Source organism: Phyllostomus hastatus, unplaced genomic scaffold (assembly GCF_019186645.2).
Source record: "Phyllostomus hastatus isolate PE091 unplaced genomic scaffold, TTU_PhHast_1.1 phas_contig_16, whole genome shotgun sequence".
NCBI classification, from domain to species: domain Eukaryota; kingdom Metazoa; phylum Chordata; class Mammalia; order Chiroptera; family Phyllostomidae; genus Phyllostomus; species Phyllostomus hastatus.
The window spans coordinates 13,623,763-13,651,630 of NW_025333643.1; the positions used below are offsets into that span (position 1 = coordinate 13,623,763).

Genomic DNA, 27,868 nt, shown 5'->3' on the forward strand with positions numbered 1-27,868 from the left:
TTCAGGGACTGCTACTATAATACTTCATAGCATTTCTTTTGACTAATGCAAGGGTAAATAAAGGAAGAGCTGAGCATGACAGTGGAACACAAGAGGTTACCTGGTTTGTCAAAGAAAACCTACGCTACTAATTCCTATCAAGTAATTCCAATAAACAAAGATTGTGCAAGAACCCATAGTATAAAGGCCAATAAGTGACTGAGCTACCAATTTACATTTAATAAAAACACTGAACACTAAAAATGTGGATAATGTGTCTGGCAATTTTTGTTTCAGACTCAAACACTTTAAAATGTTTTGTATCCCCTTTAACATTTTGCCCAACTCCTGGTTGTCAAAATAAGAAGCTGAAAACCACAAATAAGATTTTCATCTTTTGTGGTCACTGAGGGAAAACAATTAGATTCTTTTAACTTTCAACCCACTCCAAATATCAGGTTTTTAAAATTCCACTGGCTAAGTGGCCTTATAAAGACCACTGTCCTTGAAACAGCCTCAAATCCAAGGGGATCAACACCCAGAAACCCTCAGGCAGAGAGAGGCCTTAGGGTAACAGTTGTGGCCTCTAGCTCGAAGAAACTTTTAGCCCTCTAGAAAAGGAAACAAACACCTGTGGACTCTGTGTTCCTGCTGCCTCTATTTATTATACCTTACTGTTTCCTTCCTCTTTAGAAAATAGTGCTAACCCAGTCTGTGGGTTTTTATTACTTGATGCTATTACTTTGACTTTTCAATAAAATTACAGGTAATTAATGTGGTACAAAAATGCATTAGAAATATAAAACGTTAAGCTCACAATCGTAAGTGACCAAGCTTAGGAAGAATAAGCTATCTAAGTGAGATTCAGTAGAACAACAGATTCAAACACTCAAGGGTTTCAAATTAGAGATAATTATCAGATGCAATATATAAAACAACAGGTAGGAAATGTTTAAATAAACTAAATAACCGACATAATTGAAAACATATTCACACAAAAATTGGTATACAAATATTTAGAGCAGCAATGTTCATAACAGTCAAAGCATGAAAACAAGTGATGAATGGAAAAAATGTGGCATTATCCATACTATAAAATATGACTCGGCCATAAAAAGGAATTAAGAGACATACTATATAACATGGATGACCCTCAAAAGTATTATGTTAAGTGAAAGCAGTCAGGCACTACAGGCCACACAATGCATGATTCCACTTATATAAGACACCCAGAATAGACAAATCCATAAAGACAGAAGTATATTAATTGTCAGGGACTGGAGGGAGAAAAGAATGTAGAGTAAATGCTTAATGGGTACAAGCTCTCTTTCTGGGGTAATGAAAATACTCTGGAATTGGATAGGGGTGATGGTTGCACAGCACTGTGAATCTACTAAAAATCACTGAATTGTATACTTTAAAATGGTGAATCTTATTTCAATAAAGACAATAGCAAAAAATATCAGAATATAACCTCCACCTCCTAGAATAGTGCCTGGCACAAAATAGATAGTAAATATTTCTGAAAAGAACTAACAAGAATCTGTTAAATGATGAAGCAGATCTCAAATATAACTTTTAGAAATCAAAAATATGCTGTGAAATTAGAAACTCTATGAATGGATTAAACAGCAAATTACACATAGCTAGACAGAATTTACAAACTCAAAAATAGCTATGACAAAATTAATCAGAACGTAACATGAAGAAACAGGTAGATGGAAAATACAAGAGAACTTAACAGACATTAAGAACAGACTGAAAAGGTCTGACATATGATGATGGTTCAGTCTTAGAAAGACAATCTAAAGAAATGAAGACGTATAATCAGAGATAATGACTAATATTCCAAAAATGAAGAGATGAAGTCCACAGATAGGAAAGAATATATACCAAGATGAATAACGAAGAAATCTACACCTAGTTATATTTAATATAACTGAAGAACACCCAAGACAAAGATTTAAAAAGCTACCAGAAAATAAAGAGGTTCTACAAAGGAACAATAACTACACTAAGAGCTGATCTCTCAACAAAAAGAGAAGTTAGAAGATTCTGAAGTATTATGTAATCAAAGTGCTAAGAGAATTTAGCTGTCTACCTATAATTGTGTACCCAGGTCCCAACAATTAAAGAATATGCATTTTTCTCAAATAAAAAGAGGGCATATACAAAAACTGACCACAAAGTAGGCTTTAAATCAAATCTCAATAAATTTCAAATAATCACCACCTGTTCTGATTACAGTAACATTAGAAAACAAAAAAGTATTCATAATTTGGAAATTTAAAAACATACCTGTATATCATATATTAAAGTAGAAATCACAGTAGAAACTAAAGAATACTTAGAACTGAATAATAAAAATACTACATATTGAAACATGTGGAATGCTACTCCCTCACACACCCCCTATTGGGATTTTTAAAAACTGGAATTGTAAATATTAAATCTGTTGTTCAAATACAAGAGAATTAACATCTTTATGATACTGTCATAACCATGAACAAGGTTACCTCTTTACTTCTTTAGGGTATTCTTGAAATAGAATTTTATAATTTTCTGGATACAAGTCTTGCTTATTTTTTGTCAGATTTATTTATCACCAGGCATCTTTTTTTGATGCTATTGTAAACAGTATTTTTCATTTCAGTACGTCTTCTGTTGTGTATGTAGAAATGTAATTTATATTTATACATTAATTTTATATCAGATCTACATATGACATTTGAATGATGTATTTATTTCTGTACTTTCTTTGGGGTTGCTATATAGATTTCATTATCTGGAAACAACACTTTTGGTTTTTCCTCTCTAGTCTTCATACTTTTTACTTCTTTTTCTTATGTTACTGTGTAATCTAGGAGCTATAGCATAATGCTGAACAAAAATGGTGATTGTAGGCATTCTTGTCTTCTTGATGTTTAAAAGAATACTTCTAAACATTACCCATTGAGTAGAAAATTTGCAGTAGGTTTTTCAGAGATACCTTTACCAATTTAAATTTTTTCCTTTTTTTTTTCTTGGCAGTAAGAATGAGCAGCATTTACTATTGTCTCAGATGAGGCTGGGGAAGGAAGAGAAAGCAATAGCAGGGAGAGAAATTTAGAGGGGGAGACTGTATTATTTCATCCTCTGTGTCTTGAAGTTTTCTGTCTTCCCTGCAGTGGGAACCCCAGATAATGGTCTCAAGGCAGGGCCAGGGCGGAGTTTCTGGCAATTGCATCCTGCAGGGAAGGTCCAGATCAATGGTCTCTCTCAGAATTGCTGATACTAGCAAGCAGAGCCTAGGAGCCAGCTCAGTGAGGGGGCTGTAGCTGGGGGGAGTGGTGAGGGGGGAGAAGCAGGGACCAAATTGGGGTCACAGTTGATGAGTTCATGACATGCCCCTTCCTCCCTTGATAAACTGTGAAATCCATTTGTCCTTGGCCAGGATGAACTCAATGAGGAGATGGTTGTCACTTCTGGGCATATACAGAGGGCCTACAGGAGGATTTGGGGAGGCGCCTGTTTGTGCTCATATCCTGGCCTGTTTCCCAATACACGACCCTGGAAGTTTGCTTGTCTTTCTGCTTCTTCCTTTCCCTGACCAGCTGCTTTTGAATCCAGAAAGCCTGGTTCCACTCCACACTCTGCCTTTCTCTTGCTTTGTCTTCCTGTTGGCTCTTTCTTCTGTGTCCAGTGTCTCCTTTTTGGTGTCTCTGTCTGTCTCGTTTTTCTCCCTCCTGCGCTCTCCTTCCTGATGGATCTGCTGACCTTCATATTAGCACTGACAACCTTGGCCCCAGGCAGTTAGGCCAGAAAGACAGCTCCAATGGAATGTGAGAGATAGTGCCATGCTCACACAGCCTAGTGATTCTAAAAAAATTTTCCTTTATTTTTTAACCATAAGTGGGTTTCAATTTTTATTTAATGCCCTCCTCCTCTACACACTTTTTTGCATTTACCAAGATAGCCATATGGTATCCTTTCTTCTAGCATGTGTGTCTGCAAATTACAACCTGTAGACCAATCCAGTATGTCCTCTTTTCTTGTAAAGAAAGTTGTACTGGAATACAGCCATGTCTATTCATTTATGTGTATATGTAGTTCCTTTCACACTGTAACGGTATAATGGCAGACTTAAGAAAAGGTTCTATGGCCCACAGAGCCTAAAACATTTACTATCTGGTCCTTCACAGAAAATATTTGCCAACTAGCACATCAGAGTTCTGAATTATGTAGCTTAGCTATGCCTGTGAGAAAAGGTATGCTCAGTTTTTATCCTACTAACTGGACCTTATGTCCTTCTGTATTTCTTTAACTTTTTAATTGGATATAAGTACAAAATAGAATATTGGCGTTGGGGGTTCGGAGGTAGCTTAATAAAAGAAATCTTCTGAGCTTTGAAATTAAATTTTTTAGAAACATACACAAATTCTTTGCCACCCTAGGAGTCCAGTAATGTTTGGCTTTTTCTTTTTTCTATACGATGAGTGATGGTTAATTTTATGTGTCACCTTTACTGGGCCACAGGGTATCCAGATCCGAGGTCAAACTTTACTCTGGGTGCTTATGAAGGTGTTTTTGGATGAGGGTAACATATACATGGATAGACTGAGTAAAGCAGATTGCCCTTCCCAATGTGGGTGAGTCTCATTTAATCAAGTAAAGGTCTGAATACAACACAAGGCTGACCCTTCATGTAGTAAGGGGAAATTCCCCCTGCCTGCCTTTGAGTCAGAGTATCAGTTTATATTCCCCTGTCTTTGGACTCAAACTGAAACATCAGCTCTCCTGGATCTAACACTCAGACTCAGACTGGAACTACACCATCAGTTCTCTTCGGGTTCCAACTTGCCAACTGCAAATTTTGGGACTCTTCAGTATCCAATTCTTTATATTTTATTCATGTATATGTATATGTATATGTATACGTGTGTGTGTGTGTGTGTGTGTGTGTGTGTATGCATGCCATTGGTTCTGTTTATCTGGAAAATCCTAACACACCATGTAACTATCTTGATAAATGAAAAAAAAAAAAAAAAAGAGAGAGAGAGCATTAAATAACATTCAAAATCCACTTATGGTTGAAAAATGAAGAAAAAGCTTTATCCCTGGCTGGTATAGCTCAGTGGATTGAGCACAGGACTGGGAACCAAAGGGTTGCCAGTTCAATTCCCAGTCAGGGCACATGCCTGGGTTGAGCGCCAGGTCCCCAGTAGGGGGCACAGGGGAGGCAACCACACATTGATGCTTCTCTCCCTCTTTCTCCTTCCTTTCCCCCCTCCTCTAAAATGAATACAATCTGTAAAAAATTTTTTAAACTGATAAAGTTACCTATGAAGAATGTTTATAGCAGAAAAAATATTCAAATTTAGGGACATTGCTCTCATATGTTTTTTAATATTAATGTCAACTTTAAAACTTGACTTATCACCCATCAAAAAAGAGCTCAATATAATTTTACTTATTTTATATATCTTCCTGTGGGAAAATAAAACTTTTCCAGACTTCTCAGTGCTCCTACAAAAAGCTCCTACCTCCTGATAAACAGAAATCTGTATTAAATAAAGATAGGGAATGTTTGCTTTCATTTCCCCCAGAAATATTTTGCTATTCACATATCTTAAGAATTAGATCAGGAAAGTAGACAAATTCATCCAAATCCTTAGGAGGGGCACAGCTGAGAAGGGAGAGGTTGCAGCAAAAAAAGTGGTGGCTGGTGGACCCAGCCAGGCAGCAGATTGTAGAGGGGCTTGGCACACAAGTAGGCTTGCAGAACCAGGCAGTCCCACAGTAGGGCACAGATGAACCAGGTGAAATTGGGGAGCAAGACAGACCATGAAACCCAGGGTTCCAGCACCAGGAAATGAAGCCTCAAAACACGGATTGAAAACACCTGTAGGAGTTGAGGTGCCGGGAGAAACTCCCAGCCTCACAGGAGAGTTCACTGGAGATACCCACAGGTTCCCAGAATGTACACAAACCCACCCACACGGGAATCAGCACCAGAAGGGCCTGGTTTTCTTGGGGGAAGTGTCAGAAGTGAATGAAATCTGGCAGAGAGCGGAGCAAGCCCCATTGTTCCCTCTCAGACCCTTGCCCCACATACAGTGTCACAAAGCAGCGACTGGGTTGCCCCGCCCTGGTGAAAACCTAAGGGTCTCCCCCTCACTACATAACAGGCACATCAAGACAAAAAAAACATGGCCCAAATGAAAGAACAGATCAAAGCTCCAAAAAAATATATAACTCAGTGACGAAAAGATAGCCAATCTATCAGATGCACAGTTCAAAACACTGGTGATCAGGATGCTCACAGAAGTGCTTTAATTTGGTCACAAATTAGATGAAAAAACAAAGGCTATGTTAAGTGAAATAAAGGAAAATGTACAGGGAACCAATAGTGATAGGAAGGAAACTGGGACTCAAATCAACAGTGTGGACCAAAAGGAAGAAACATCCAACCAGAACAAAATGAAGAAATAAGAATTCAAAAAAAAGAGGAGAAGGCTTAGGAACCTCTAGGACATCTTTAAATGTTCCAACATCCAAATTATAGGGGTGCCAGAAGGGAAGAGGAAGAGCAACAAGTGGAAAACCTATTTGAACAAATAATGAAGGAGAACTTCCCCAATCTGGCAAAAGAAATAAACTTCCAGGAAGTCCAGTAAGCTCAGAGAATCCCAAAGAAGTTGAAGCCAAGGAGGAACACACCAAGGCACATCATCATTACATTACCCAAGGTAAAAATGAAGGAGGGAATTCTAGAAGCAGCAAGAGATCAGGGGACAGTCATCTACAAAGGAGTTCCCATCAGAATGTCAGCTGATTTCGCCAGAGACCTTACAGGCAAGAAGGGACTGGAAAGAAGTATTCCAAATCATGAAAGGCAAGGACCTACACCAAGATTGCTCTATCCAGCAAAGCTTTCATTTAGAATGGAAGGGCAGATAAAGTGCTTCTCAGATAAGGTCAAGTTAAAGGAGTTCACCATCACCAAGCCCTTATTATATGAAATGTTAAAGGGACTTATCTAAGAAAAAGAAGATAAAAAACATGTATAGTAAAATGACAGCAAACTCAAACTCACAATTATTAACCACACCTAAAACAAAAACAAAAGAAAACTAAGCAAACAACTAGAACAGGAACAGAATCACAAAAATGGAGATCACATGAAGGGTTAGCAACAGGGGAGTGGGAGGAGGAGAGAGGGGGAAAAGGTACAGAGAATAAGTAGCATAGATGGTAGGTAGAAGATAGATAGGGGGAGGGTAAGAATAATATGGTAAATGTAGAAGCTAAAGAACTTATGACACATGGACATGAATTAAAGGGGGGAATGTGGGTGGGAGGGAGTGGGCAGGGTGGAGGGGAGTGAAGGCGGAAAATGGGACAACTGTAATAGCATAATCAATAAAATATATTTAAAAAAAGAATTAGATCAGTAGTCTATTATCTAGTTAATTGCTCTAATCCAAAGGATAATTAAATTTTTCTTGTTCCCCTAAAAGTGCCACATGGATACACAAGAAGACCAAGAAGTTATAGCACAGATGAGTTTCTAGTTTAAGTCCCAAGGTGCTGGGAAGAATGAGAGCTCTGTCTCCTATTTACATTTCAAGCAAGAATGAGTCCTAGGAATTTGGAGATGTCATTGGAAGAACCAAGAGAGCTATCTGGCTCCTGGAAAGATTCTACTTATTTACCAAAGGGTTGGAGTTAACATTCATTAACATTTTCAGATTCCTTTTCAGGAGGGGAGCGAAATAGCTGCCTCCTTCTCTTTATAAACAAAGAAAAATAATTCTTTCTCAACCTTTACCTCTAGAGTTCTAGCTACAACTAGCCTATTATTGTGTTACCCTAACGGTAAGGGCAAGGGAGGGCCAGTACATTTATTACTTACTGTAAGGTATTCACTAAGTTTGTCTCTGATCCAAAACACCTCATGTGTGTATGCAAGATAAAATTACTAACAACCCAAAAGTCCCCAATGCATACCTCTCATTATCATAAGAACTATGAAGAAAGGAACTATAATTAGGATAATTCCTAATGAAGCTTGCAGGAAAAGGAACAGCTACACCAAATTCCTAGATCCATTAGATCCAGTTAGTGTATTTTTATGGAATGCCTGTGCCCTCTAAGATCTAGGGTCTCACATTACTTCTTGATTCTGGGGAGACCCAGGCCTCCACAAACCTTGCTCAGATGAAGAACAAAATGCCAGTATCCTTCTCACTATTAGGAACTGAACAGACATTATAATTTTCTGATAAACTCCTCACTGTCTAGAGTCTCAATACTCATTCTCTGAAATGTAAAAAAACTAAACAGATTTGGATAACTTACCACATCCAAACCTACTATCTTAAACTTTCACTTTCTGAATTCAGGAACCAAACAGACTTTGATCATGAGAAATACTTGTATTATAGACAGGCTTTCTGAGGAAAACAAGAAATGTAAATATAAAAAGAGTATGTTCTTATATATTGAATGTGCTTGTGTGTGTTCTATGATGTCTAGCTCAATAGTTTCTAACTAGTTGGTCAGAGCTATCACTGGGTGTCTAATAATTTATAAGTGTACAAATTCTGCCTGTAATTTGTATATAATTTGACAAGCTCATCTATAAACAATAGATTGGTTAAGCAAATCTATAATGCATACAATGAAAATTCTATGTAGACAATAAGAATGAAATGGTGGGTTCTGAAAATCAGTGATACAAATCTCCATTTGACTATATGGAAACTGAGGCACAATAAAGGAGTAAAAAGAAGTCAACTGTTGAATAATATGTATTAAATGACATACCTGCACAAAAAAATTCTCTTCCTCTCTACTGAAATGTTGGATCAGCATTTATATATTTAAACATGAGCTTGCCTATCTCATGTTAATAGAAACCTTGGAATAGCCACTACCCTTTTCTGCAACCACTCCTCTCCTTCAGTTAAATTGTACATTAGCATCACAAATTCATTTTTCATTCATTCCAGAACACGTTACAATATAATGCCTCACCTAACCCCTCTAATCTCAACATATTCAGTCTCTCTTAAACTGGATACTATCTACTAAATAGTTCTTACCTGACTCTCTTATTACAATATATTGTCATTCTTAACTTTCTCATCCTACCCTCCATCATCCTCTAATAGTTTCCTACCTCATCTCTCTCTCTCCCCCCTTCAATTCATTCTCTATGTAACAACCAAGGTAGAACGTGAAACATAGATTTGGTCATGTTACACACATAATCAAAACCTCATCCCACTCCCTTTAAAAACCATTGCTCTTAAGATCAAGTCCAAAGTTCCAAAACATTTGAAGATTTGCTGAATGATGCTGTAGGACAGTCTCCTACAGAGTTTTCTGCCCTCAGGTTCTACCACTTTCTCCCAACTATTATAGTGTTCTTTTATTTCTTCAACCTCACAAAGCACCTTCTTTTTGAATGTTCAAATATGGTACTATCTCTCCTAGAACAAACCACATCTATCTGAGTAACTCCATCCAAACCTACTATATAAACTTTCACTTTCTGAGCTCAGGAATTGAACAGATTTTCCTGGACTATCTGTGTAGTCCAGGAAAACAGTCTCTTTGTCTCATTTTTTACTAAACTGTATACCCTGCATAAATAAATGATTTAAGTATTTTTTTAATATCACCATTACAATCACAAAATACAACAAAGATACATGAGAAGACTGGTCTAGAAGATCTATATATCATAGCTATAAAACAGTGTACCACAGGCCATAGTAAAACACTATTAACTAATTGGTAGCAACAAAGACAGAGAGCTTGTGGTACTTTCAGAGGCAAAAGTAAAATAAATTGAAATATTAATATGATCACTTATTAATATGCATATTTGTAAAGGAGGAAGAACGTTTTAAACTTAACTCACAAGTTTTTCTTTCTCTAGTTTTTGCAGTAAACTCTCCATGTTACTTCCAATTCTTGTCTTTTCTACAACTTCATAAAGACTGCAATACATTCCACTCTTTGAAACTGGCATAAGAAAAAATACATGGTAAATTTTCTAATTCAAGTCTACTTATTATTATTTCAGTAAAATTATAATTACTTTACCTTCATTTGAACCGAAGTATGCTTCCTTGTAAAACAGTGCTGGATGAATTTTCTGTTTCAGATGATCAATACTCATAACTGTTTCAACATCTAACTTCTCAGGACTGAAAGAAAATTGAAAAATCGTATTTCCTAACCTGTATTTTGCAATGGTATGTATCTCTCTCTCGAGCGCGCGCGCACACGCACGCGCACACACACACACACACACACACACAAATATCTTGCTGGAAAACAGAGCATATTTATTAATATCATACTTTAACAAGGATTTGATATGAGAAGTCCAGATATACAGTAAACAGATAACTTGGTAGTATTACCAACCTTCCAACTTTAAGGCTGAAGCTAATTCTGTATGTCAATATTACTAACCACAAAGAATATGAGATCATTTTATTAAAGACAGTTCAAGTAAATACTGTTAACATAATCTTCAAATGTTTTTAAAGACTCAATGTTTACTGTGGTGGTAGCAAAAGATCATTTTAGACCTTTCTATTCCAACATGTTGCACAAGACTGAAACAGCCTATAAATTTTAACTCACCACATCAAAACTGTTTCCAACAAAAAACTGGTAACTTTTAAGTTTATCATGTTCAAATTACTAAATGGAAAATATATCTAACTAAATTAAAACTGTGAAAAATCACTTAAAATTGAAATTCACTAAAAAGAAGTTTTATGCCCCAAATATGTGTATGACTTTTTAGCCCATCCTCAAATCAAGACAGAAAAGCAGAGGGCTCATTTTGCCAATTAAGTATCTAAAGATATAAAATTACTCTTTTTAAAAACAAACCAATATTTATATCTAAGTTCTAATGGACAAAAGTAAAATTTAAATATAACTAAGAAAAAAAGCAAAACAGCAAAATTGCTGGGTTTTCTTTTTTGCAATATAGTGTACTTACAGTTTGATAGGCAAAAAAGCACGAGTGGCTGACCTCAAAGAAATATAGCACAAAAGCTTTCCTTTATTTAAAAGCTGTCCTTTCCACAAGGTGTAGTTAAATTTATCTAAATTAAAAAAAAAGACACAATTCTTGGCAGTCCAGAAGCAAATACATGTTTACTAGAAATAAGGGGAAAAACATCTACAAACAAGATTTTGTAGAACAACAAAAACCAAAATACTTGGTATTTCTATATACAGGAGAATTCAAATACTAGGATTTTTGTTTAAGCTATCATTTCCCCTACAAATTTATTCCAGCTGCAGAGAATACCAAATTTGTCTAAATGTCTTCATATCAGAAAGCTGAGAAGCAAAGACAATACAGTTACTGACCTGTTATTTCCCCTAAGGGAGACTGTATTAAATCCGATTAACTATGTTCATCCTTACAATGTCTCCTATCAATCTCTTTTCATGTAAAGAAACTGGGCCTAAACCTCTGATGAATTTAATACTTTTAAAAGGTGAGCTGGGAAACTTGTTTTATTTTTTAGCATTATCAATCAAAGTGCCAAAACCTTATAGTCTAGTCACAGCAGAAGTATCTTCTTAAAGGAGATCTTACACTTGGATGACCAAATGTTGATGCTACATCTTAACACAACCTTGCCTTCCTTTTCAATACTTTGCAGTCTCCCATTCATTATAAAAATGAAACAAGGCCCTTATTTTTTACTGCATGTACTTACTCTTACATTTGATTTAGAAAACAAAGGAAAGAATCTTACCTGTGTTTCTATCTGCATTAAAGCTGTTAGATCTACAAATAAATTTTAAAAAAATTACTAATTGCTAACATAAAAGTTAACATTCAGGACCTTAATTTAACTGCTAGTTTTAATGGCATACTATACAAGAGAATGAAATTCTCCCTCCAACTAGAAGGAACCAGTTACTTACTTACTGTGACATTTATAAATCTAAGTCTACTTTGAGAAAAAAATTAGTTTCTTGACTTAAATTACCATATTTGCCCAAAATTAAGGGATCATTTTCCCCAAAAATATTCATCAAGAGAAAACAGAATCCATTAATGTGTCTGTCAATTACTTTATTCTGGTAATAAGATTTGAAGAAATGGCCTCAATATATATATTTAAGTATGTCCATTCATCATTCAATAAGCATTTACTAATATTCTAAGTTAACAGGAGGACTACAGGGATGAATAAACTCGTGCCTTCATCGAGTTTATAACTCATGAAGCAGACAGACAACAAGCAGAAAGGTAGGTATACAATTTACCAGATGATAATGGTTTTAAATTCTAAGGAATAAAAAGAAAAAAGACACTCAAGTACAGAGGTTAAAAAAATCACAGAAGACCTCACTGATAAGGTCATCTTTTAGGAGAGATCTGAAAGAAGTGTAGGTGTAAATTATGCAGCTAATTGGGGAAAGAGAGGGAACAGCAAAATGTGGAGGCCCTGAGGTAGGTGTATTGATGGTGACATTCAAGGCAGAGCAAGGATATTCAATCAATGCTTGTTTAAAATGCTATGAAAGTCAACAGACAGAATCAAACAGAAGGCAAAGAAAATTAATGGACAGTCATTCTTGTATGACCTCATATTCATCAAGTGATGAGTACCTTTTGAAGATCACAGCTGAAAGGCACTATAGTAACTGTATCATGGAGATAATAGACACACACACACACACACACAAAACCACAACTGTCTGGATATTATATGAATCCATACTTGTGGCTATGGATGGTTAACAGAACTAATCATTGATATGAAAAAAGCGCTAAATCTCAAACAATTGAAATGAAGACAAGATTATTTGATCTGGAAACTGTAAAGAGGTCAACTTCAAAAATGTATAGTATGCTTTACGAAATGTGGCTTTCTAAAAATAGCAGTATTTCTAAATTAACAGATACCTACATGACCCTGAATATGGGTACTCAAAGTAAAAATAAGACATTTGACCATTTCACCTATACCTTTTTAAGTTCATATCAAGCCTCAGCTCTCAAACATCTTGGTTCTTGAACAATTCATTTATCAACCAAGTTGTTCACAGAAAAAAATCTCAGTCATCTAACAAAACTTCTGGTCTTGGTTCTCTATCCAAAAACACTTTTGTGCTGATACCTATACAATCAGTCACAAGTCTCTCAAATGACTAAGGAGATTTGGCTGAATAAATCGCTTCTTGAACAGTTTTCCAGAATGAATTAAGTCTGAGAACCAAGGTTCCACTGTACTTACTTAATTTTGCCAAAACATTCTGTGGAATAACTACATGAGAATAAAAACAGGGGAAACTGCTTTGTATTTGGTGACCTTTTATTAGAGCTTGTAAGAAGTCATCAATGCTACTCAACTCTAAAAATCAGAATCACCTGGAAGCTTTTAACTATCAATACCTGAGCTACTTAATAAATATTTGATTTAATTGGTTTGAGGTAATGCTGGGAATCTTTAGTAGAAACTCCCCATTTTTGGGAGGGCTAATACATAAAATTTCACTTTTAAAAACTGCATTTATTCAACTATGCAAACCTTCATTATCAAGGAAAAAGAGGTTAACCAGTGAGGTTCAAGTAAATGTTAGTTTGTATTGCCACATAGTTTGAGTATCTGTCCTTCATGTTGACCTTTTAAATCACTGTGAACATTTATTTAATTAACTTCAAGGGAAGAAAAAGAAAATGGGAACAAAATAAAGTGTTCCTTTTAACCAGGCAGTCCAGGATATGTGATATAATACCATCTGATGTCTAAAACTCCTAAACCTTACCTTGATGAAGGTACAAACTTCGGAGGTTGTAGATCATCTTCGTAAGTAAAAGACACAACAGCATATGGACACACATGTCTTGGTCTTCGCCTTAGCTCATCAAACCCATACTCATAAAAATAATACTAAAAATAAGATAATACAAAATTAACTTCTTTAAAAAGGCAGAAAGTACAGAGTGGAAATCTTGTATTTATCTGCCTGATTTTTGAGAAATATAACTCTGAAATGTGCCTCCAACAGAAAATATCTTTAAGCACTGCTTGTCAATTTAACTATACAATTTCTACTTTATACACTTTATGATATAAAATATTCCGTGTGTGTGTGTGCGCTTGTGTGTATATACACACACTCCAGATACCAGGATACTAATAGGTATTGCAAAAGTTTATTTCTGAAGAGCTAACCACTGGGAACATGGTCAACAAATTTCCTCATAAAAGTTATAAATGAAGCTCCCACATTAGCCCAGAAAAGCCAATTTCGTACAAAAAGTAAAATACTAAGGACACAATTACAACCACACCCACCATGTCTTTGTTCATCTTATCAAAAGAAAAACATTTTCTTGGCTCTAACTAGAGACAAAGCAGCAAAAGGGAGGTGGACGAGATTACAAGCATAAGTAACAAAGGTAGTTGACCTTCTAATTACTACCTGTCTGCTTTTCCCCTTCACCTATTCACAACATTCATTAGATCAGGGTTTTATGACTTGCAGATTAGTGGTTTTCATTAAAAAGAGTGTCCCAGGTTACAAATAAAGCATTGTGCTTCAAAGTCCATTCCCTTGGGGTACTACTGATTTCAATAATGTTGTTGCTCTGAAAATGCTTGGAAATTTTTTAGAAATATCAAGCCATTTTAAATACATACTCTACAGTTATATCTCACACCTACCAATACTACAGTCCAGAAGGTAATCAAATGAAGTCAGTCTAGATGACTTGGGTGAATATAATTTTTGCTAAAAGCCCCCAACAACAGGTCTTGCCCACTGAGATTCTTCAAAAAGAAAGAAGTACCCTGGCTGGCGTGGTTCAGTTTGTTGGGTGTCATCCTGCAAACCAAAAGGTCACGGATTTGATTCCTGGTCAGAGCACATGCCTAGGTTGTGGGTTTGGTACCTGGCTGGGGCATGTATGAAAAGCAACCAATCAATGTTCCTTTCCCTCCCTCTCTCTCTCCCTTCCTTCCCCTCTCTTAAAAAAAAAAAATTAATAAGCATGTGCTCAGATGAGGATTAAAAAAACAGAAGAAATTCTATGTAATTAAAGTAAAAATTAAAGAAATTAAAAAAAAAACATTTCCAGGGAGATTAGCACCACTATTTTTCACATACAATCCATTTGGATGCTTACATTTTTTGTAGATTTGTTAAAAATGGTAACATTACTTTATAGTCAAACATCATTTAAAAACATGACTAAAATTCATCTAATAGAACACTTTTAAGTATGTGTAGTTTACTGTGTATCAATTACATCTGACTAAAGCTTAAAAATTAACTGTCATTTGGATCTTAGAAAAATGTTAATAAAAGTAGAAAATATCTATGAAATCAACAGTACAAAATAATATGAATTAAGGTATTTCAAGGGGCTTCAACTCTACCTTAAAGGATGAGTAGTAGTTTTATTTGGCAGGAGATCTTTCTAGGCCAGTAAAAGCCAAGGCTTCAAAATGAACTGAGGTATGTTGAGGGCAGAGATGACACCAAAAAAAGATGGAAGTAACAGTCTACAGGCAAGGTGAGCTAGGCTAAGGAATCTGAATATCATCTGCAAGTTGATGTTTCTGAGCTTTCTTAGAAACACTGAACAAACAGCAGTGAGAGACACTGGAGTCTGGCAGTAAAATTTGGAAACCAGTATCTCGACTGTCATGGCAGAGGAAACTGAAAGTGAGACATTTTAAAGGATTTGGTGAAAAGAGATATCATTAGGTCATAACACTAAAATGGATTCAGGTACCTACCTGAGTAAGCTCATAGGCTCGGTAAGCCAAAAGTGATGTAATTCTATTGGCATTCTTTGACACATGACATTCATGCTTTGGGGTTGGGTCCAAAGTACTTTTATTTAATGTAGAGTCCAAACATTTTACACCCATGGGGTCGTATATACTCTTTATTTTACCCTAAAATACAGAAAACCCTTTAAGTCCACCCAAACCTAATTATTGACTAATTGCCATTATAGAATACTTCTTTGAATATAGATAACCTATAACAAGTTTTTTCCTTTAATATCTGGTAATAAAGTAACATTCAACACTTTTTGTCAATACTGAAGCAGAAGAAAAAGTTCACCATGCAAATTAAGTGTTGTTTGAATTTGTTCTATAACAAGGAAATAAAAATTTTATTCACAACATTCTTCACTAGCCTAAATGGCATTACCAACACATTATCCTCCTTTCTTCATTCGATTCTTTGGAAAGGAAACCAAACTCTAGCAGGAGTGTCTACCTGGAGCCCACATACAGCCCAAAACAAAATGGTAAATTTACTTAAAACCTATTTTTTGCTTATCAGTTTTCATTCGTGTTTGTGTATTTAATGTGTGGCCCAGAGACACCAAAGGGTCAGATACCCCTGCTGAGTCTAAATTACAGTAATTTACATCAAAGATGGCACAATACTCTCAAAAGTATCTTTATACTAAACACAAGCAAGCAGTTTTTAATTTAATCGCACTTCCAAAAGCAGGCTCAATTAAAAGACAAATGAAATGCTTTCTTTGATATATGAAATGTAAAAGTTGAAATTACCTTCATTATTTTAAAAATAATAATATCACCCACTGCCCCAGCTTCCAAAGGATTAGCTTGTAATAAATCAGCATACCTAGAAAGATAGATACCTAATAAAGACGGAAAATTGTTTAAATTTGAATTTGAATAAGGACAAGACCATAAAAAACTAAATATTTAATAATGAGATGAACAATGACTGACATCTTTTAAAAACTGTAATGACAGTAAAGATAGCTAATATTTAAGCAAAGCAAAATAAAACCAAAAGAAAACATGCAACTAATCAAATTTTTCAAATTTACTAGGACTAGATTAAGACATTTTTAAAAAGATAATTTTTTTCTATCAATTTGGAGCATGCAAAAATCAGAAACAAAGAATAAAACTGGTTCTACATCACAGAACCTAAAATTAGTCTCCTTCTCTGGGAACATGACAACACATACATAAATTTATAACAACTACAGCAAAACTAGATAATATATTTTTAAATGGCAACTTAATAGTAGATAAATGAAAAAAGAAAAAAGATTACCCATGGAAGGACTGCCAAGAATTGTTATTTTGGACTGGCCCACCTGTAATCCTTTTTCACATATGCTTTGAACCTAAATAAACAAAACACTTCATCTTGCAATCTTAATACATGGAAAATGTGAAAAGATAATTTGTAAACTTGTTTTAAATAAAATCTAAGCTTCCAACCTGTGTATTTTAGTACATTACAGACATTTTATATATATATGGCAATTTATGACTAAATATCAATATGAAACTGGCTTACAATTCCAATGTAACCATAGCTGAAATCCCTTTTTATTTATGCTGAGTGTGAGATACTTAGAATTCATGTCACTCATATGTAAACAAACCCTTTTAGAGTGAATTAGAACTAGTAAAATATTTAAAGAGAAAATAATTCCACCTAAAAAATGTTCAATTTTTTTTAACATTTTCAATGTTCAATGTTCAACTGAAGGAGAAAAAATAGATCCCAGCACATGTAATCAACAATATGGGAGATAATCCATTTTAATAAAGAGAAAATTATTCATTATCAAGCACATTCTAGGGGAAGAAAATAGGTCTGGTCAGAAAAAAAATGAACACATCTGAAAAACAAATCACAAACAATGAAATACCTTCACCTTACTAAATCATTTCTATTTATACATCAAGAAAATGTTATTTGTAATTATCAAGTGTACTGCTGAATAACTAAAAAATGGGTATCTTACAATGCTTTTTATAAAATGGGATCACTTACCTGATATCGATCAACCATCAGAAATGCATAGGATTCTGAAAGTTCTTTATCTAAACGGCCATCAAACTTCAATTCTCTTCGCTTTTCTGTAAACTAAATGAAATTAAACCCATAACAACTCTGTAATATGTGAATGTATTTTCTGAGCTAAGAGTTTCAGAAATTTTATTTCTAAAAAATTCCAAACCAACTAAAGTAGAAATTATCTTTTCTTCAGCTGTAATTTCTGTGTTTTCATTTTTCTCTTATTTTAATTGGTTCTTTACCTTTACAATATAGTCAAATATGCATCTGGTATCTATCAATTTTAACTTCATTTCTATTAAAATTTTACCACTCCAACTCTCCCATACATTTTAAAGTTCATGTTTTAATTATCTGGATCTTTCATTTTATTTAACGTGGTGCACTGCATAAAGTGGTTTAATAAATCTGTGTACAATGACCAACTTAACTGTAAACTCAGTTAAGACAAGAAAAAAATGTTTCATTTCTTAGTGAGTGTATTCTCAATGCCAAGTACATAAAACGTGCTCCATACATAGTTCCAGGATAAAAGAGTGACTTAGTCTAAGTATATCTGAACTGAACAGTTTAGGGTGAGTCACCCTAAACTGCTGGCTTTTGCTTTTAGACACAAGTAGATAAATATACATTCGAAAAAGATAGCCCATATCTAATAGATTTAATGTATGCAGGCCATTACTGATCTTCAATAATATAATCAGAGAATCTACAGACTAAGTTTTCATATAAAATTAACAAGATCATGCCATGAAACCACATCAAACTACCAAGGTTTTCATTTTCTCTGGCAGCCAGTAACATAGAGATTCTTCCAAAGGTAAATTCTGGTAGCACTGGATTAACCAACTTACACAGGAACAAAAATAACAGTATTTCATGTACATGAGAAAGTAATACATACATAAAATATATCTAAACACCTTACTTGTATTACTTCAGAATTACGCATTGGATTTTCCTAAATCAAAACTCAAGGAATATTCTAATATATACATGAAGTGTAAATTCACTATTTAACACACTTAATTATTTCCCTTTGTTTGCACTTTTTCTCTAAAATTTCAGCTAGTAATAAGGTAATTCAATCATCAGGTAACAACTGGAAAAAGATTAAGCATATCCTAAAAGAGAAAAATACATATTCGACTTCATTATCTTGCAATTTAGACATATTGTATGATTAGTGATTCCATTTAATTAGCATGTACTTGAAAGAGCAAAGCCCCAGGTGGTGTGTGTGGGTCAATGAACTGAGCAACAGCCTGTGAACCAAAAGGTCACTGATTCAATTCCCAGTCAGGGCACATGCTTGGGTTGTGGGCCAGGTCCCCAGTAGAGGGGTGCGAGAAGCAACAACACATGGATATTTCTCTCCCTCTCTTCCCCTCTCTCTAAAAATAAATACATAAAATCTTTTAAAAAAAGGAGCAAAAAGCCAATAAGCTATCCTTATGCTTAAGATTCATATTTAGTAAAAAGTTATTTTATATAATCACACATTAACAGCAGATCAATGTTGTGACATACCAACAATGTTTAGGGGGAAAAAAGATGTCATTTAAAACTTGTTTCCAGCCCTGGCTGGCGTAGCTCAGTGGATAGAGCGCGGGCTGTGAACTAAAGTGTCGCAGGTTTGATTCCCAGCCAGGGTACATGCCTGGGTTGCAGGCCATGACCCCCCAGCAACCGCACATTGATGTTTCTCTCCCTCTCTCCCTCCCTTCCCTCTCTAAAAAATAAGTAAATGAAATCTTAAAAAAAAAAAAACCAAAAAACTAATGAGTAGCATCCTCCAAATTTTAAAAAAATAATAAAAATAAATAAATAAAATAAAATAAAACTTGTTTCCCCTTCCACAATTTGGCTTTCCTAAAAAACTCTAGCATTTTTAAAGAAAGGGAAAGTAAAACAAATTCCAGACTATTAATTGATTCTGCAGAATCTGACAACAATCACAATTTAAAACATACCTCCTTTTCCAAAAGCTCATTATGTACCAAGCAAGCACGTTTGTAGTTAAAATTTGTTACTGAGGTTGGTTCAAGGTAAGATGAATGGAGAATATTTAAAACATCTTCAAATTCACGAGATCCTGGAGTTAATGGCTGAAAAAGTGCTAAAATAAAAAAATATTCATTAAGATTACTCCATCTTAAATATAGTTTTTTATATCTTTGTGGGCTTTTAAATAAAGCTAAAAAAATTTCAAGGTTGTCTTCCTTAGTGATAGGCAAAAGAGTTACTTAAGTCATTGAAGAAAAAGTAAAACCAGTTGCCCAAACCAACTAGTCCCTTTAGCAGTGAACACCTGGCATTACATGTGCAGACGGTGTTATAATTTTGCAAACTTTAGACATGCAACATTAGGCAACCTAAACTGCTTCAAGAGCCTCAGAAGAACTTGCCCATATATTTAACATATCTCAACTCCTATTTGTTACACTGAAATAGTGGACCATTTATTTCACCAAACTAAATGTTTACACCCTTAATGATAAAACATAAAAATATTTCATAAGACAAAGACAATAAAATTATTCCATTTGATGTTCAGTACTGAAGTTAGATATACTGCATCCACTGGCACCTTGTATTACCAATATAAAGTGGGAAGACATTTATCATGAAAACTGAGTGAAAAGATATGGAGCTTTAGAGTCAAACATGAATGCAAATATCCTATCTAGCATTTTCTGGCTTTATAGAGACCCTGGGTAAATCAATTACATAACCAAATATAAGCTCAGTTCTCTCATCTATAGAATAAAGAAATCCAGCTACCCTAGTAACCACTCTTATGCCACATGCCACACATAAAAAACATTAAGCACAGCAGCTGGCACAAAGACAATAAAGGTTTTTATTCCCCACTCATCCAACGATTCCATTCCCCATTTAATTCTTAAAATACTTAAGTATCATTCTTGTACCACTGGATCACTAGTCTAATAACCTTAAATTTCCACTTTATGCATCAAATAGTTTTCCTTACTAATGAATTTCAAATATTAAGTATGCATATGCATAAATTTTCCTCAAACCAAAAAGGAACCACTTATTTTTCACTATAGATAACTTATGTTATACTTTATTCCTATTCTTTCAAAACATTACGTATAGTCAATAAATGTCACAAAATGCAAAAAGTGTTCTCTTATCCTCTTAAAGGTACTACATAACTAATAAACTGTTTATATTCTATTTTTTACACATAGTTATTAAGGACATGATGTTAAATGATAAATTCATTCATCTATTAATTTACTAAGCCATATACATGTTACAAAAGTGTTTGTATCCTTGACTGGTGTTGCTGAGTACATTGCGTGTCATCCCACAAACCAAAAGATCACTGGATCAATTCCTAGAATCAGGGCACATGCCTGGGTTGTGGACCAGGTCCCCACTTGGGGACATGAGAGAGACAACAGATCCACATTTCTCTCCCTCTTTTTTCCTCCCTTCCCCTCTCTAAAAATAAATAAAATTTTTTAAAAAATATCTAAAAAAGTGTAAAAATGTAGCTTTCAATAACAATGCGTGTTGTACAATGGTTACTACTGTGGGATCACATGCTAAAAACTGTTTTGAAAAGGAATAGCATCAACCTAGTTATAATACAATAAAGACACTGACTAGCAGCAAGTGCCGGCGGGGGGGCAGGGGGGGGCGGGGGGCAGGGGATAAAGCCCTCAAAACCACCCTAATATTTACTACATGAATATACTCAATAATCTATTGATTATAAGCTTCATGAAAGCAGTAACTCTATCTACCTTGTTCATTACTCTATCTTGACCATGCCAGCAGTCAGAACTGTGGCCCCAAGTCCAATGACTAAATAAGTAAACGAGAACAGACTTTGTCAAGTGTCTTTAAAAAAGAAAATGACTTGTCATTTGAAATTAGCTGTCACATATTCAACAATTGAATAATATAGGAAACAAAATGAAAGCTCAAGAGAAACAGATTCTTTAAATTAAAATCTGTTCTTTAGAATGTGGTAGGAAGAAAACATTTTTTCTCTGTGACTATCCCCAACCAGAAAAAATCTTGGCAAGAAAAACAGCAAGCAGACTAGTCTTTACAGGCTTTCACATCCAAAATGGGCCAAGAATGATTTAAAAACTACCATATGATTTACTTGTATGTGGAATCCAATGAACAAACTTATTTTTAAAAAAGCAACAAATGAAATAGAAACAGACTTATACATACAGAGAACTGACTGACATCTGTCAGAGGAAAAGTAGGTTGGGGGGCAGGGTGAGAAAGGTGAAGAGATTAAGGAAAAATTAATTCAGACACAGACAATATAGTGATTACCAGAGGGAAAAGGGACTGGGGGAGGTAGAAAAGGGTAAAGGAGGGACAAATGGTAATGAAAGGAGATTTGACTTGGGATGGTGAACACACAATACAAAATATAGATGATATACTATAGAACTGTATCCTGAAACCTATATAATTTTATTAACCAATGTCACACCAATAAATTCAGTAAAAATCTTTTTTAAAAACTATGCACAATTGATTTGTATGTTTCTAAACTAACAAAGTAAATTTAGATACCTAAAATGTGCCAAAAAGTGTCACATGGATTCAAATTTCTTGGAAATTTTACAAGTCTACATAAAATAAATTATTTCTAAGTTAAGCTGCCCCAACACTATTTCCATCATCCATTACATAAAAAATTAAGCATTAAATCATGTAAACTTATATAGCAATTAAAATTCAAGCCCTGGCTAATGTGGATTGGTGGACTGAGCACTGACATGCCAAACAAAAGGTCACTGGTTCGATTCCAGGTCAGGGCATATGCCTAGGTTGTGGGCATGTGAGAAGCAACCCATCAATGCAACCTATCAATGTTTCTCTCACACATCCATCTCTCTCTCCCTCTTACTCCCTCCCTTCCCATCTCTCTAAAAATAAATAAATAAAACCTTACAAATTTTTTCAGGTTAGTCTCAAAAAAGTATTTAACATTCCTGTTTCATCCCAAAGTAATGCTCTGAAGAGTCAAATACACACAAGTAGAGTGCCAATGGGAAAAGTTCTTGTGAATGAAAATAGGAAAAAAGGTACAAGACTTTTAGTCTAACAATAAACCATATCTTGAGTATTTTACATTTCAAATGCCTCAGCTAGCTTTACTAGTTCAGCTAGAGTTGCAATTTTTACTTTTTCTTCCCAATTATCACTTCTACAAAAATAAAATTATGCAGTTTAACTACTTTTAAGGATTCAGGTCAATGTGCCAGTAATGGTAGTTTAGGGAGTTAAGCATTTTATTGTGAATGTACATTCCCTGGTGGTTTTTTTTGTCCTTAATAATACTCTCAACTCTTAGCCCTGGCTGGCATAGCTCAGTGGATTGAGCGCGGGCTGCAAACCAAAGTGTCGCAGGTTCAATTCCCAGTCAGTGCACATGCCTGGGGCAACCGCACACTGATGTTTCTCTCCCCCTCTCTTCCCTCTCTAAATAAATAAATAAATAAAATCTTCAAAAAAAAAAAAAACACTCTCAAGTCTAAATAAACCCTGATCAACATATCCTGTCACTTCTTTTACAGAAAATATATATACATCATCTTAATTATGGCCCATTTTTTTGAGGCAGTAATAAACAATCCTGTGACTTCAAATGGAAAACAGTTTTTGTATTAATCATTCATTTCACTAAAGTCAGTATACAATATACTGTTCTCTGAATTCTGATAATTATTGAGTCTAATAATTAGTGGGTCATTACTGCTTTTCAGATACTGTATAAAGAGGTTTACATGCATTACCTTACCTGCTTATCAAAACCACCCTATTTATTTCATTATGCCCATTTCACAAGTGAAACTGAGACAGCTAAAATTAACATGCCCAAGATTAGTTAATGAATAGGGCTGCTGGCATTCAAATTCAAGCTGCCCAGAGCTCCAAATCTTGTATCCCAAACTAGAAGTTTAAAAAAAAAAAGTGTGTTTAAGAACTCAAACTAATATTTCCAATAATTAGAAAAATATATTTTTCCCTCATTTTATAACAGGAAATATAGAACACTTATACACAATTAACTATAAAAAAAGAACACAATGCCGAAAATTATGCCATTTCTACTCTTTTATGTGTCTTTCAAATCTGTTTTTCATTTCAATGCATTTAACAGGGCCAAAAGCCATACACCGTTTTTTTTTGGTTTATAAAGGTTAATAGCAGCAACAATTCTTCCACACATTAAAAAACATATAATTTTAGCCCTGGCTGGTGTTGCTCAGTGGATTGAGTGCCGGTCTGAGGACCACAAGGTTGCAGTTTGATCCCCGGTCACAGCATGTGCCTGGGTTGCAGGCTGGGTCCCCTGTTGGGAGTGTACAAGAGGCAACCAATGTTTCTCTCACACATTGATGTTTCCCTTCCTCCCTTTTTCACCCCGTCCCCCTTTCTCTAAAAAATAGTTATTTTAAAAAACACATATAATTTTATTTCCTTACAAGACTTGTCAAATGCATGTCAACTAAAGAGCTGATTTCTGATCATAATTCACAACCCTATCGACAAAACTGATTATCAATGTGTTTTATAGGGCTGAAGAACAGATTTAAAAAGGCACTTGGAGATTTATAATTCAGATGAGGAAACACTGTACCAGAGTCAGAACTTGAATCCAGGTCTCCCGACTCCCAGTCCATACTATCATTGTTTTTCATTACTGGTAGGATACAAAACATACCTAAGAATTCAATGTTATATTTAAGCAGTTCAAAAAAGACATAAAATTTAGGTCATCAAATTGTTCCTTAGTCAAAGCAACATTTTCCCTCAATTACCTTTATCAATTTAGTGTCAATGCTGATCTTTGTGTTTGTATGTATGTAAAAAAAAAATTATTATGCCCTGGCTGGTGTGGCTCAGTGGGTTGAGTGCTGGCCTGTAAACCAAAGGGTCACTGGTTCAATTCCTAGTCAGGGCACATGCGGGAGTTGCAGCCCAGGTCCCCAGTAAGGGGTGCATGAAAGGAAACCACACAGTTTCTCTCTCTCCTTCCCCTCTCTAAACATAAATAAAATCTGTTAAAAAAATGCTTATATACATATACATAAAAAGAAGCTAGACTTTTAAAAGATGGACCACTTATCAAAACATACAAATGGATGATATGAACTATACATTCCAATTTAAAGTAACTGATTCATGGAAGAGAAGGATATGAGACTGTGGATCACATATGGTCTGCAATTCTCTCTGAATCCACCTCTCTAAAGTAGACTCTAAAGTCTACTAGTATTAATGATTGAAATACAGTAAATACCCATTTGTTCCTTATAATAATTAGGTTACTTAAAAAAACCTTTTCTTCAATCTAATAAATTGCTACAGATGTAATACTTTAGGAATGGTATTTCATCTCTAAACCAATGTTGAACATAATGCAGAATTAGGAATGAGTAAGTTGGCAGACATCTATGAAGACAAGTACAAATAGAACACTGCTGACTTTTTGGACTCAAGACTAGGTCAAAGAAAATTTTATTTCCATTACCTAGTATTTGCATGCACCTATCAAACAATTTTTGTGAATAACTGGATTCTGACTACAATATCCTTTTCATGTTTACTTCTATGTAGGGAACTCTATGGTACTTAGAACCCAGTCATTCCTATATAACTACTAAAACATCAAGCCAATTTCCTTAAGGAAACTTTGCTCCAGAGTCTTCAAAAAGACAATTGCAAAGTTTGTGGAAGATGGAGGTTGGGGAGAAGAATTAGCCATAGACTACACCAGTATGGATGCAGGTACATGACAGTAAGCAGGTAATACACAAGACACATGCATGAAACAGAGGCACATGAGCAGTTAATCTCATGCTCTACAGAAAAAATTGACCAAAAAAAAAAAAACTTTTCATAGAAAGTGATCCCCAAAAACTTTGGAGAAAACGAACTCTATCAAATACATTTACCACTTTAACTTACTTTTGATGACTTACAGTATTAGATTTTAAAGTAAAAGAAGGCCAATAGTGAAATATCTACTAACAAAATGCAATTCTACAATTTGGTTAAATGTAGAACAGTGCCTCTTTAAACTACTATATTAAATAGCCCAGCCAATAAATAACACAGAGTAAAATTTTACTCTTCCAGTCAATAGTTAGGTCACTTAATATGTCAATATTGACTAAATTCATTAATTTTAAATGAACATAACCTCAATTCCCAGAGATAAAGACATGCTAAATATTTCTAAATTTAGGTTAAAAAAACATTTTTTTAAATAGGTCAGTTCAAAAGCATAATAAAACTCCATTATAAAAAAAGAAAATTCATGCCCTGGCTGGCGTAGCTCAGTGGATTGAGCGCGGGCTGCGAACCAGGCATCGTGGGTTCGATTCCCAGTCAGGACACATGCCTGCATTGCAGGCCATGGCCCCCAGCAACTGCACATTGATGTTTCTCTCTCTCTCTCTTTCTACCTCCCTTCCCTCTCTAAAAATAAATAAATAAAATCTAAAAAAAAAAAGAAAGAAAATTCAGCCCTGGCTGGCGTAGCTCAGTAGATTGAGCGCGGGCTGCGAACCAAAGCATTGCAGATTCGATTCCCAGTCAGGGTACATGTCTGGGTTGCAGGCCATGACCTCCAGCAACCGCACATTGATGTTTCTCTCTCTATCTCCCTCCCTTCCCTCTCTAAAAAGAAATAAAGCCTTTAAAAAAAAGAAAGAAAGAATATTCTTGCTAAGTTTGAGTAATGACAGGTACTCTACCACCAGCAGTTCCCAACCTCCAGGCCTGTTAGGAACCAGGTCACATAGCAGGAGGTGAGCTTGAATGCAATGCACTCAAATCATCCTGAAACCATCCCCTCACTACTCCAATCCGTGGAAAGATTGTTTTCCAAGAAACAGGTCCCTGCTCTACACCTGGGTTCAAATTCCAACTCCATCATTTAATACTAGCTGTGTGACCTTGGGCAAATCATTTAATCTTCCACCAGTATTTCACTTTCCTCACCTATAAAATGGGAATAGTACCTACCACATAGTATTGAGATTTAGTTAATACATATAAACTACTCAGGATAAGCACTATGAAATATTTGCCAATATTACTTAATTACAAGAGCAGTATTTTGGATACTACACTACTGTCAAGACCAAGAACTTTCTAAATCAATGCATTATACTCACATAGTATTTACCTTTAAGGTGCCAAAAATATTTAAGTCCTCATCTTAAATTTCACTGGAAAAGCATAGGTACAAGAAAAGGTTTCCCATATTTAAAAAATGAATGCAACAGAAACTTTGATACTGAAAAGTTCAAGCAGGTGTCTACTAGAAATGATCTACTATTCATGATTAGTAGACTTAGATGTCCACAACTAATATCTAGCCAAATCTTACACCTGTCATGACTTCCAAGAAATGATTTTGAAATGAAATGTAAAACTAGCATTATCTGCTGCACAGTTTCTGATAAAGCATTTTCTAAAAATAATGAAAAGTTGAATTTTTCTACTAAATTCTATCACCAAAAACCAACTGCTCTCCGGTTAGACAGGATCAAGTCCATGGTGGTAAAATAGTTGTTTATTTAATTTTTAAAGGCTCTATTTAAATTGTTATTGCACTATTTGAATAGCTGCTGCTCAGTATATATTAAGACAAGTTAAAAATTACTCATTTTCGCTAAACATGAAAAAAATCCATTGTGTTATATTTTCCTTATACATAACCTCCCTGACAAAAGAAAGGTGACAACCTTTTACCACTTAAGTGAAAATGAAAAATATAAATTTTCCCCAAGGGGCATCAGTCTCAGGAGAGAAAATTTCGTATTTCATAATTTCCAATTATATCCACATTTAGTGTATTCAAATACAGCAGTTTCGCAATTTATCTTATTAAAAAAGACACACACACACACAGTGCCTTTCAACATTTCCTAGAGCCTTCCCTCATTTCAAACCAAACTGTAATGGTTTCTAGGCCAGTTTTCTGATCCTATCAAAAGGTAAAAGGTGGTAT

The 27,868-nt window shown here is 34.9% G+C and overlaps 1 protein-coding gene across 4 annotated transcripts in view; it reads right to left on the bottom strand.

Annotated features, from left to right (window-relative positions):
• Positions 1 to 27,868, bottom strand: part of TASOR (transcription activation suppressor) — a 54,830-nt gene that overhangs the window by 24,830 nt on the left and 2,132 nt on the right. For all 4 annotated transcript variants that reach the window (XM_045832350.1, XM_045832349.1, XM_045832352.1 and 1 more), the window contains exons 2-11: positions 19,809 to 19,954; positions 17,812 to 17,904; positions 17,080 to 17,152; positions 16,560 to 16,651; positions 15,765 to 15,926; positions 13,786 to 13,910; positions 11,763 to 11,794; positions 10,991 to 11,096; positions 10,075 to 10,178; positions 9,890 to 9,993 (exon numbers count right to left, since the gene is read on the bottom strand). In XM_045832350.1, coding sequence (XP_045688306.1) covers positions 9,890 to 9,993; positions 10,075 to 10,178; positions 10,991 to 11,096; positions 11,763 to 11,794; positions 13,786 to 13,910; positions 15,765 to 15,926; positions 16,560 to 16,651; positions 17,080 to 17,152; positions 17,812 to 17,904; positions 19,809 to 19,954 — 1,037 coding nt within the window. The remainder of the gene's footprint in view (positions 1 to 9,889; positions 9,994 to 10,074; positions 10,179 to 10,990; positions 11,097 to 11,762; positions 11,795 to 13,785; positions 13,911 to 15,764; positions 15,927 to 16,559; positions 16,652 to 17,079; positions 17,153 to 17,811; positions 17,905 to 19,808; positions 19,955 to 27,868) is intronic.